Raw genomic sequence first — 13,014 nt, 5'->3', positions numbered from 1 at the left:
CTTAATGGTATCAAGTTCATGACAGTCAAGGGAGACCAAGAAGCCTTCCAGACTGGAGAACACTAGAGAGACACCCTAACCAAAGGCAACCCTTAACTCTCAAATGGACAACTACTGGGACAATTAGTGAAACTTAAAAGGGTTCTAAGGATCAGATGGTAGCAATGCATCAAAGTTAATTTCCTGATTTGGATGGCTGTGTTGTAACTATACAGGAGAACATTCTTGTTTGAAAGAAAAACACCCTAAAATAATCGGGGGTAAGGGTCATTAGGTTGGCAATTTACTCTCAAATGGTTCAAGTTAAAAAGTTCTTTAGGGACTTCCCTGGTGGCGCAGTGGTTAAGAATCCACCTGCCAATGCATGGAACATGGGTTCGAACCCAGGTCGGGGAAGATCCCACATGCCGCGGAGCAACTAAGCCCATGCGCCACAACTGCTGAGCCCGCGCTCGAGAGCCTGCGAGCCACAACTACTGAACCCTCGTGCCACAACTACTGAAGTGCGTACGCCTAGAGCCCATGCTCCGCAACAAGAGAAGCCACCGCAGTGAGAAGCCCGTGCACCGTGACAAAGAGTAGCCCCCGCTCGCCGCAACGAGAGAAAGCCCGCGTACAGCAACGAAGACCCAATGCAGCCAAAAATTTAAAAAATGTAAAAATAAAAAAAGTTCTTTATACTATATTTGCAACTTTTTCAAAAGTTTGTTTCAAAATTAAAAAATAAAAACTCTTGGGCTTCCCTGGTGGCGCAGTGGTTGAGAGTCCGCCTGCCAATGCAGGGGACACGGGTTCATGCCCCGGTCTGGGAAGATCCCACATGCCGCGGAGCGGCTGGGCCCGTGAGCCATGGCTGCTGAGCCTGCACGTCCGGAGCCTGTGCTCCGCAATGGGAGAGGCCACAACAGTGAGAGGCCTGCGTACCGAAAAAATAAAATAAAATAAAAATAAAAACTCTTAGAAAACTAAGATAAAAAAGAGAATTCCCTTAACCTGCTAAGGCAGTGCTTCTCAAAGCTGCTGCACAGACTGGAGCCAGTTCTCAAACAGTTACTGATGTGCGATGAGACAGGTACAGAAACCTTTACAACAATATTACAAATTTTATATCTTTTGAATCTAATAAAGAAGAATTTGGGCTTATAACTAAGATGTCTTTTTCTTTTTTTTCTAGTAATTCATCTTTATTTTATCAAAGTATTTGTTTGCCATGGATTGGAAATTTTTTTAAAAACCGGTCCTTCCTCACAGATAGTTTGAGAAGTGTGTGATAAAGAGTATCTATTAACAACAAATGCTACTGCAAACACCATAGTAAAATGTTGAAGCTTTCTCCTGGGAACAAAACTAAATACCGTTACCACTCTTATTTCATATGGTACTAGAGGTCCTAGTCAGTGTAGAAAGGCAAGGAAAAAAAGGTGTAAGAATTAAAAAAACAAACACACAAAAATACTCCTGTTATGTGCAGAATGAGTATAAAGAAAATACAAAATAATTTTTTTCAGAGTCCCAACTACCCTCTTCCAACAACCTCCTGCTTTGTACCCATCCCTGTATATTAAGATAAAGACCAAAGCAAAAATATGATAGTGCCTTTGTCTCACTTAAATATCACTTTAGACCCTGTAACCATTGGACTTTTACGTGTGCTTTGGGCAGGGCCCTGTACATTTCAGATTTCAACTTAATCTGTCATCTAATTCATAAACTTTAATGAAAAGTAAGAGGCTACCCCTTTTCTTTTCTTGGATTTAGGCAGCTATCAAGTTCAGGCTTATAGTTCTAAACTGGAACTGCAAGTTCTTTAAAGGCCTTGTATCTTTCATATTTCCCCATGGCAACCTGAATAGTATAGGCATCCAGCAAGTACTCAATAAATTCCTGTAGAATTGGTTTCAAAGCAGAAACCACTTTCTGCTTTGGAATCGTATTCACAGAATATATGAGCCGAAGATAGAGAAAGATAGACAGACAGACTGGCAGGTAATATAAATACTAAATGAATAAAGAAAGCAAACATTTTTAAAAATAAAAAGTTTGCTGTAATGCCATCAGAGGGTAGTAATGGGAATAAGTTCAGAGTGACTATTTAGGGTCTCGGCTTCCAAGGCTGGCTCTATACTATGTGAGCTCATGGCTCCTTTACTAGGAAATAAGAGAAATGTCCACCTGTATTTGTAATGATTTGAGAAAGTCCAGACCAACTTTAAGAAACATGTAACCCAAAGGACCTAAGAGACTTTTTGCTGGTTTAGAATTATTTCTTACCAAGCATCCTTCCTCTCCACAAGGGTTCACTCATGAAGGTATCCAAAAGAGCCCTGAGATTTAAGTCTGATCCTGTCGCTGGGTATATGACCCAAGCTGTACCACCCTGCGTGAATTCTCAGGGTTTCAGGTACTATGCCAATCAAAGAACCTATGATCATAGGTCTCCTCCAGGTACAGGATTCTGTCCCATTCTTCTCTTCCAGTCCTAGAAAAGGTTCCCAGTTCCAACCCTGCCCCAACCGGCTGTGCAACTTTGGGAACATCCCTTAACTTCTTCCAGACTTCATTTCATCTTCTGTGCAACGAAGACATCGGGACTACATCTGAGGTCTCCTCTAGTTACTCCCCCTACCCGCCCCCCACACCCAAAAAGCACATTAAGATAAAAATAAATTAAAATATGAGAAACTGTGGCACTACTGCATCCACTCATGGTCTGCCTTCAAATTACTGTTTTACACAGAAATATATATCCACAGAGTTTTACAGAGGAATCTCCAACTGGCTCCTGGCAAAGTAAACGGTATTTTCATCATTGCTTCCAGGCTGCCAATTACGATGGAACATTTGGGTAAAGACTCAGCAGAATCAGTGACTGGCACACCTACTGAGTCAGCCATTAGCCATGCCCTGATCAGAGAAGAGACCAGCTCTTGATCTTTCATGTCCCTCTCCTTGTCAAGATTTAAATAAGCTTCCCCCACAAAAGAACCCAACAGTTTCTACTTAATAGCAAGATTCAGCCTAATGGAATAAGAGATGGAACCAAACACCAAGTATCAGTGCTTGATGAGGAAACAGCAAGTAGACCCTGCTCCATGTCTGACATCTCCCCTTGTCCCTGACTATCACCACCACTGGAACAGAAAGTGTCCCGAAAAGGAGACTGGATGACCTGGGAATCAGTCCCAGCCCTGCTGGACCTGGCACCACAGACCCAGCCCTATTCCATGTCACTTTCCCGCTCACTCCCCATGCTTTAGACACACTGGCCCCCTTGACACCACCAAGCCCTTCACTCAGGGCTCTAGCCCATGCCGCTCCCTCAACCCGAAACACTCTTCCTCTTGCTACGCCATTCTTCACACAACTGGCTCCCGTATCCACTCCAGGTTCAGCTTAAAATGTTACCTCCTCAGGGAAGCTTTCCTGACCACACTATGCAGATGGGTTGCCTACACCACCCAGTGTTCTTTGCCATCACTGTATCTATTTATCTTTTTATTAGCCTTTATTACAACTGTAAGTAGTGCTTGTTTTCTGACTCACCCCCACAAGAGTATAACTTTGCCTGGGAGGGCAAGACTGCCTTTTCTACTTATTGGTACCTATTTGGCATCTAATACCAGTAGCTGGCACATAGTAAGTATTCATTATACGTTTGTTGAATGAATCAGCAACCGTCAGGAGAGCTTCCTAGGCTTCAGTTTAGTTTCAGACCTCCAGGACCACAGTAGCTCACCTTGTACATAGGGCCCCATCTCTGGGTGCTCCCTGACCCGCAGATTATAGGTCTTTTTTTGATCAGACTGTTTCAGCAGATCCCGCACTCGTTCATTATAGATTTCCAGGAAGCTAGAGACATGTAGAAAAAGGCATATAATTAGATCTTGAAAAAATGTGGGAAAAACACTAAGCCAAGAATCAGAAGGTCCTAGTTCTAGTTCTAGCTCTGACAGTCTAAGACCTTGGTCACGCCAGGTTTCCCCCTTGAGTCTCGTTCTGCATGTGTACAATAGGGTTTTGAGCATTGGCTGTCATTACTCCACAGTTTCAGGTTTACAGTGTCAGTGCTGATTCAAGTTTAGCCTTCAAGAGGCTATTTCAGCCATGGGTTTAGGCTGCCACCAGCCTGTGCCTCGATCAGGCCCCCATAGCATAGAGTCTACAAGCATGTTTCTTGAAGTGGTTTTCAAATGTGATCTTTGAGCTCTATTATTCACTGAAGGCATCTCAAGGGCCATGCTGAGCAACACAGGAAGCTAAGTGAGAAGGGTCTGCTCCCCACCCCTAATTTAAGTAGCAGAATTCTCATTTTACCTGTCTTATACACTGGGATTCTGTTTAAGACATGCTGTCTCATTGGTATCTACTGGCATTTTATGCCTTTTTAAAATAATAACACAGCTACAATTCTTAATTAAAATCAGTAAATATTTTGTTAAATAAGAAAGCAGACTTCTCACAGAAAGGTCTTCCTCACTGAAACACAGATGCTTGCCTGTGGAGCCAGCAGTCAGAAAAAAGGCTCCAGTTCAAAGCTGCTCTCTGCACACTCTGCTTATTAAATTTTTCTCCTTAATCTTCTCATATTTGGACACAGGAACTTCAGATATCTCTTATAATAGTGGTTCCCAGATTTCATGGACAACAGAACACCTAACATATATGTATAAGTTTATACACATAGAGGTTTGCAAATTTTTACTTCATAAACTTAAAAAATGTAAAAATAGTGTTCACAATCATTTAATTTTAAAAACATATAGTTGGGCTTCCCTGGTGGCGCAGCAGTTAAGAATCCGCCTGCCAATACAGGGGACACGGGTTCAAGCCCTGGTCCGGGAAGATCCCACATGCCGCAGAGCAACTACTGAGCCTCTGCTCTACAGCCCGCGAGCCACAACTACTGAAGCCTGCGCACCTAGAGCCCGTGCTCTGCAACGAGAAGCCACAGCAATGAGAAGCTCGTGCACTGCAATGAAGAGTAGCCCCTGCTCGCTGCAACTAGAGAAAGACCGCACACAGCAACAAAGACCCAACGCAGCCAAAAATAAATAAATAAATTTATAAAAAACAAAACAGAAAAACCCCAGACAGACAGTTATTCTTTTTAGGGTAATGAAAATGTTATGTAATTAGATAGTGATGATGGTTGAACAACTTGTAAATATCAAAAAGAAAAATCATTGAAATATATTCTTTAAAAGTGTGAATTTTATGGTATGTGAATTATGTGTCTTTTTTTTTTTTTTTTTTTTTTTTTTTTTTTGCGGTACGCAGGCCTCTGACCGCTGTGGCCTCTCCCGTTGTGGAGCACAGGCTCCGGACGCGCAGGCCCAGCGGCCATGGCCCACGGGCCCAGCCGCTCTGCGGCACGCGGGATCCTCCTGGACCGGGGCACGAACCCACGTGCCCCATATCGGCAGGCGGACTCTCAACCACTGCGCCACCAGGGAAGCCCTGTCTCATGTTTTTAAACAAGGACATTGAACACCAAAAACAAAAGCAAAAAAGAATACAGAGAATTAAGGGCAATTGGTAACCTTCCACCAACATTTACAGTTCAGACTGGTTAAAACGTCACGTTGGGGTGACGTTCTATTCCTAGCACTAGTCTAGGAACTAGAGTTTGGGAACTACTGACCTGGAGAACAACCCAGGAGGGGCTGGAACAGAAATCCCAAAAGCTAGTATGAAACTGTACAGAAAATAAAGGAAAGGAAACCAGCTAGCCAGGGGAAGCTGGTCCACAGGAGACACCAGTTTGTTAAGCCTGAGGATAGGAACTAAGTTTCCTACAACCTAAAACCTAAGTAAGTTTTTCATCTTGTACTGCAAGGTATTTCTGCTGTGGCTTTTCTCCATTCCTCTGGGCGACTATGGAAGTGGAGAGGACAGCTCTGGAGTGGAAACAGAAACACTTCAGGCTGCAGAGACAGATAGGTTCTTACCTTACTTTTATTCTGCAGGAGGAAGGCAGTGGGGCACAGTTTTCCTCCCTGACAAAGAGACCCTGCACAAACCAGAGGATTGGAGTTTCACTGAAGGGAGTGTACAAAGAAGACCTACTTTGAGGGGATCCAATCAAAAGAGAGTCTATACCTCACATATCCGTGGTGTCAGCCCAACAGAGGCCTGGAGAACAGAAGAGAAGAAAGCATTACTGTTCACTCACGGTGATGCTCTCCCCCCAACACCCAGGGCCCACCCTCAGCAGGGATGGGCTCCTTGTGCTAGCCTCTTCACTTCAGGCAGTTTCCCCGGCGGTATGTGGAACACTCTATTTGCCAATGCTCTCAGGAGACTCTCATGGGAGGAATGTACCAGATGAGAGGCAGATCACCGCCGTAAGAAGGAAGAGAGAAGAAGCTAGCAAACCCAGATACATACTTTCATGCAGAGAAGGTTACATCCTTCTTGGATGAATTCACTTTACCATGGTGGTCCCTCCCAGAACCCTATCTCCTAACCCTGCACACACAGGAGGACTAGAGTACATGGGTGTTCAAAACACACATTTAGAGAGAAGCGGCTTCTTTTTTCATCTTGGATCCAGTGCTAACTTATACTCAGGTTAGGGCTTTACACCCCTGGGTTATTGGGAATTTTCTTCTTTTAATTTAAAATCTATAAAATCAGGCTAAACATGGACGTAGTAAGCAATGATCTGGGCCCACGGCAGCAGGGATAATCTTTCAGGAGGAACAACGTCCTAGAGAATGTCCCTGTGTGGTGTTATTTGTCACCTGCCCTACCAGTTCATCTCACCAGGGTACTTCTAAGCCTAAAACAAAGAGGTATTCTTAAGGAACTCTACCCTCCCAATTTTCCATGATAAAGGAAGGCTCTCATAAGTCCTACACACTTTTGAAAGCTCCCATCCCAGTAGCTGGTTCTCCTGCTTCTTTCTGAACACTCAGATCGAACACACACATAGCCCCATATCCACATGGCCTTAGCCAGCACTTAACACTCAGTCTGGGACTTGTCTACACCAAAGGTGTTAAAAAGCTACAGGTGATGAACTTGGAAATGATATGAGAAATTCAGAAGAACTGACAAGGTCTGTGTCATCAAAGGGAATTGTAAAATTCTAAGATTCTTCAGGGTGTAATAAAGAGGGGCTAAATTATTCAAAGTTTACCTTTCAATTAAAGTGCTGAGAAACATCCTTTTTTTAAACTTTTTATTTTATAAAAAGTTATATAGCTGATTAACAATATTGTGTGAGTTCCAGGTGTACAGCAGAATGATTCAGTTATAGATATACATGTATCTATTCTTTTTCAAATTCTTTTCCCATTTAGGTTGTTACATAATACTGAGCAGAGTTCCCTGTGCTATACAGTAGGTCCTTGTTGGTTATCCATTTTAAATATAGCACTGTGTACATGTCAATCCCAAACTCCCTAACTATCCCTCACCCCACCCTTGCCCCCTGGTAACCATAAATTTGTTCTCTAAGTCTGTGAGTCTGAAGAAACGCATTCTTAATATAGAAGAGGTCCCATTAAATCTTACTGAAGTTGACTGACTATGAAACTCACATCCTCTCTCAGTGGCAAGGACAATGCAAGATTCAGGCTTCCTGTGGCTTTAGGAAGATACTGCATTCCAATCCCAATACTCACTGGGGTGCCCAGCATGGTGTATGTCTTCCCAGAGCCTGTCTGCCCGTAGGCAAAAAGGCATATGTTGTAGCCTTTGGCAGCTCCAGACAGTACTTCAGTCCCCAAATCCTGGAACACCTATAACAATAAAAATAGAGAGCATGTCACTCTGGTCCTTCTTCCCACAGCAGCTTGTAAATTATTTTTTAACCTAAAATAATATAAAATGTTTCAAACATCCATGACTATAAATTCCCCACTGTTTTATGAGAATCAATTCAGTTTCAAAAAAAGATTGCTGACTGCCACCACTTCTGAGCAGAAGATGGCTGTGCCTCCCACATATGCTGATCTTGGCAAATCTGCCAGGGATGTCTTCACCAAGGGCTATGGATTTGGCTTAATAAAACTTGATTTGAAAACAAAATCTGAGAATGGACTGGAATTTACAGGTTCAGCCAACACCGAGACCACCAAAGTGACGGGCAGTCTGGAAAGCAAGTACAGATGGACCAAATATGGTCTAACGTTTACGCAGAAATGGAACACTGACAACACACTACGCACGGAGATTACCGTGGAAGATCAGCTTGCACGTGGCCTGAAGCTGACCTTCGATTCATCCTTCTCACCAAACACTGGGGGAAAAAAATGCTAAAATCAAGACAGGGTACAAGTGGGAACATATCAACCTGGGTTGTGATGTCGATTTCAACATTGCTGGGCCTTCCATCCGGGGTGCTCTGGTGCTGCGTTATGAGGGCTGGCTGGCTACCAGGTGAATTTTGAGACCGCAAAGTCTTGAGTGACCCAGAGCAACTTTGCGGTTGGCTACAAGACGGATGAGTTCCAGCTTCACACTAATGTAAATGATGGGACAGAGTCTGGCGGCTCCATTTATCAGAAAGTGAACAAGTTGGAGACTGCTGTTAATCTGGCCTGGACAGCAGGAAACAGTAACACTCACTTCGGAATAACAGCAAAGTACCAGATCGACCCTGATGCCTGCTTCTTGGCTAAAGTGAATAGCTCCAGCCTGACAGGGTTAGGATATACTCAGACCCTAAAGCCAGGTATCAAACTGACACTGTCAGTTCTGCTGGATGGCAAGAATGTCAACGCTGGTGGCCACAAGCTTGGTCTAGGACTGGAGTTTCAAGCATAAATGAATACTGTACAATCATTTAATTTTAAACTATTTTGCAGCATAGCTACCTTCAGAATTTAGCGTACCTTTTAATGTTGTATGTCTGGGATGAAAGTATCGCTAAATATCATGTTAGACTTCCAGGTTAAAGATGATTCAGCTTTAGGGTGTTACCCTTGCAGAGGTACAGAAGAAACCCAATTTCAAAAAAGGTCCTTTCAGCTGTAGACTTGAGGGGGAGCTTGCTGGCCCCTCTAGAGATGTCAGGTTTCTTTTTTACCTAGAAATGGCTGCAAGTGGAAGTTGATAATTTGCAGGCACTTTGTAATTTGTAAATTCGTATTGAGTAAATGAATGAAATTGTGACTTCCTGAGAATTGTACCTTGGTTTCCTACCTTGATTGAGGAGAGACTCTTTGATGGTGTATACAAACTCATCTGAAAGGGACTTTTTTAGGCAGGGACTTTTTCCACCGCAATCCATCACCTCTTTTACACCAAAAAGTAGTCTGCGGGGCGTGGTTGCTGTTTCTTTTGTGCCATTTTGGGGTGGAGAAGGCGATGTGATGAAGCCAATAATTCAGGACTTAATTGTGTTTTTTCTCATGTTGTGTTTTTTCGCCCTTGCACCAGAGTATGAAATAGCTTCTAAAGAGCTCCAGCTGCAAGCTGGGAAGAGTCTCTGTAACTGTAATCACATGGGGACAACACTCAGAATCTAAACTGAACTTCTGTTGTATTCTCGCCACTCAGTTTATTTTTTAGCAGTTTAATGGGTACGTTTTAGAGTCTTCCATTTTGTATGGAATTAGTTCCTCCCCTTCAAATGCTATAATTAACATCACTTAAAAATAAAACTTGAATAAAATACTGAAACCTTAAAAAAAAAAGAAGATTGCTAAGGAAAATTCACGCATTCAGTTAGTCAGTCAAATATTTTTCAAAGTGCTTACTATATGCCGGGCCCAAGGCTAGACATTAAAGACACAAAATTGATATATATGGTCCTTAACCTTAAGGCAAAAAGAGTCTGGGAGAAAGGCAAAGACACGCAAGCAAATTAGTAAAGAAAAACCATGTACATTAATTCTTTTTCCTTCCCATTACCAAAAATAAAAAAAAAAAAAGTTTAATATGGTTAATCAGGTAAAGCTACAATGAAATACTGCGCAGTAACAATTCACACAAATTCAGGGTCTCGAGACACCACACTGAGAATCAGTTAAGGCCAGAAGTTAGGGAGGCGTTTTCCCTATGGGGCCCTTTTCTACATGCTGCCTCTTCAGACTGATCCTAACTGCTGACTGCTTCCACTGTCACTCATCTCTGTAGTGGTCAGCTTTAATGAGTCAGAAACAGCCAGAGGTCCTCCTATGAAAACCCCTGTACTTTGTGTAGTGTCTGAAAGTCCTGTTGGACTCTGTCAGGCAGACCCCAGGCTCAGGACAAAACAGCCTGGCTTATGGGGAAGGCATAGCTTCCAGCTGAACCAGTCCTCAGCAGAAGGCCACAGAGACATCTACATACACAGCTGGTATGGTGGGCATTTACCCTTTGTATTGCTGCTACTCAGCATCCAAATACTCTTCCTATCTGCGGGGGGAACCTGATTGTGTCAGTCTTGGTTGGAAGCAGGGCCCAACCCTCCCCGACGGAAGCCAAATAGTCCAGGAAACCCTCTCCACCTCCTGGTGGCTAGAACACGAACATGTGAAATGAGGCCCGCCAACTAGGTGCTTGCGCTTGAATTTTCAAAGAATGACACAAAAACAAAGGAATAAATTCTCCTTGTTGGCATCGAGAGTCCATCGGTACTACATCCTGAACACACAAGTGCCAAGTGTGGTGCTCAAATCAGACTATTCTGTGATACGGCTTTGCCTGGCTTCCCTGCTACCTAGGGCCCCATGGTTTCCTGCTCATTTTTCTACTTTCCCTTAAATTCTGTGAATCTCCTGATACAGTTCCAAATTGGTTCCAAATTGGAATACTGTTCTTATGGTTCATAGCTGTGGGACCATACAAATTTGTATGGTCCCACAAAATTTTACTTAAAATTTGTAAGCCTCCGTTTCTTTCCCAGTAAAGTGGATATTTTGTAACTATATCACAGGTTTGTTGTGAAGATTAAGTGAGATAACACACATAACTAGGGACCACGGGAACGAAGATAGCAGTTGCTGACCTAAGACTATACTACCCTATTGTGTTTTAGCAGCTATAGTTATGCTTCTTGACCAATGAACTATTTATGTTTTGTTTGTTTTTTAGTGCTTCTAATATTCAGGCATAGGGCCAAAATAACCCAGGGAGTGGTAAAAGATTTGGACCTTGGACCATTCCCACCCCCTTCACCAATCTCCCTCCCAGCTCTGTACTCGCCATTCATTCACCTCTATATTAGCAAAACTGAAAATTGGGCAGAGTTCTCTTTGCCTCCTGACATCTGTCTTGGTAAAATTCCCAGGGACTGAAGGAAGGAGAGGTTATTTCTCTTCACCAGACCACTTGAGTTGGCTGCTACCCATTTACTAGTTGGAAATGTTCCCCAAAACTCAACCTTTCTTTCTAGTGCTCCAGAAGAAAGTGGAAACAGAGGTGCAGACAGAGCAAGGCCACATCTAGTGAAAGTGTTATTTCTTCCCACCACACAGCAGAGCAGAATGAGCTCAGTGGATTGTAAAGGAAGACAGCAGAATGTTACTCCGCCCATGTCTTTATCCAAATTCAAATAATCACCTGGAGGTTTTATGAAAAACATCTTTGAAGATACCATTTTCACTCAACAGTAAAAGATGTGAACAAGAAAAACTAGTAGGCTCCAAACGTGGAACTGGTAGAAAGTTCAGATTCCATTCTTCAAGAACTGTGAGGCTTAGCTCATCATAAATTCTAGGAAAAACCACAGCCCTAAATAGAGCACAACAGAGCCAGATGACACCGTGGTTCACTCTGACTGTGGTATTATAATGAAGCAGATGGAACAGCTCAATATGAATACCAAGAACAGTTTGAAGGCTAAAATAAATCACCAAAAGGCAATCTAAAGCTAGAGGGTCCAGTTCAGGAGGAGAGATGAGCAGTGTAACTTTATTTTTTCTGGAATATAAACAGAAGAAAGCATTCAACAGACAGGTTAATTTTATGTGACACAGCACTTCCAGTCTTTTTAAGGATGTGCTAAATAGGGGATAGTCCACTGGATGCTTCTGTACTGGGACTCACAACACCTGAAGCCTAAACCAAAATCCCTAGCAATACTCATTTCCTAAGGGCAACTGAAACTAGGAACCAGAATTTTTGATGTTCAACATCATATGTCATTAGGGTTGCAAATTAAAACAAAGAGATACCAGACACACCTGTTAGAATGGCCAAAATCCAACACACTGACAACACCAAATGCTGACAAGGATATGGAGCAATAGGAAATCTCATTCATTGTTGATGGGAATGCAGAATGGTACAGACACTTTGGAAGACGTTTTGCCAGTTTTTTGTGTTTTTATTTATAAAATAAAAATATTATTCTTTTTTCTTTTAACATCTTAATTGGAGTAAAATTGCTTTACAATGGTGTGTTAGTTTCTGCTTTATAACAAAGTGAATCATTTATACATATACATATGTTCCCATATCTCCTCCCTCTTGCGTCTCCCTCCCACCCTCCCTTTCCCACCCCTCTAAGTGGTCACAAAGCACCGAGCTGATCTCCCTGTGCTATGTGGCTGCTTCCCACTAGCTATCTATTTTACATTTGGTAGTGTAATAATGTCCATGCCACTCTCTCACTTCATCTCAGCTTACCCTTCCCCCTCCTCCCCATGTCCTCAAGGCCATTCTCTACATCTGCGTCTTTATTCCTGTCCTGCACCTAGGTTCTTCAGAACCATTTTTTTTTTTAGATTCCATATATATGTGTTAGCATACAGCATTTGTTTTTCTCTTTCTGTCTTACTTCACTCCGTATGACAGACTCTAGGTCCATGCACCTCACTACAAATAACTCAATTTCACTACAAATAACTCTTTTTATGGCTGAGTAATATTCCATTTAAACATATCATTCTTAACATACAATGTGGCAAGCATGCTCCCTTGGTATTTACCCAAAGGGGCTGAAAACATATCCACACAAAAAGCTGCACACAGATGTTTACAGAAGCTTTATTCATAATTGCCAAACCTTGGAAGCAACCAAGGTGTCCTTCAATAGGTGAATGTGTAAACTGTGGTACATCCAGATGACAGGATATTACT

The 13,014-nt window shown here is 42.6% G+C and overlaps 1 protein-coding gene and 1 pseudogene across 19 annotated transcripts in view; one reads left to right on the top strand and one right to left on the bottom strand.

Annotated features, from left to right (window-relative positions):
* Window positions 1-13,014, bottom strand: part of STARD9 (StAR related lipid transfer domain containing 9) — a 134,640-nt gene that overhangs the window by 66,019 nt on the left and 55,607 nt on the right. For all 19 annotated transcript variants that reach the window (XR_012330072.1, XR_012330075.1, XR_012330076.1 and 16 more), the window contains 4 exons: window positions 7,629-7,745; window positions 6,100-6,132; window positions 5,949-6,010; window positions 3,737-3,849 (listed from right to left, as the gene is read on the bottom strand). Coding sequence is in view for 14 of the 19 variants with exons in the window: in XM_073800817.1 (XP_073656918.1) it covers window positions 3,737-3,849; window positions 5,949-6,010; window positions 6,100-6,132; window positions 7,629-7,745 (325 nt within the window). In the remaining 5 variants the exon portion in view is untranslated. The remainder of the gene's footprint in view (window positions 1-3,736; window positions 3,850-5,948; window positions 6,011-6,099; window positions 6,133-7,628; window positions 7,746-13,014) is intronic.
* Window positions 7,933-8,856, top strand: LOC101321381 (non-selective voltage-gated ion channel VDAC1-like; annotated as a pseudogene).

Source organism: Tursiops truncatus, chromosome 2, assembly GCF_011762595.2.
Source record: "Tursiops truncatus isolate mTurTru1 chromosome 2, mTurTru1.mat.Y, whole genome shotgun sequence".
NCBI lineage: Eukaryota > Metazoa > Chordata > Mammalia > Artiodactyla > Delphinidae > Tursiops > Tursiops truncatus.
This window is presented reverse-complemented; position numbering and strand designations above follow the sequence as displayed.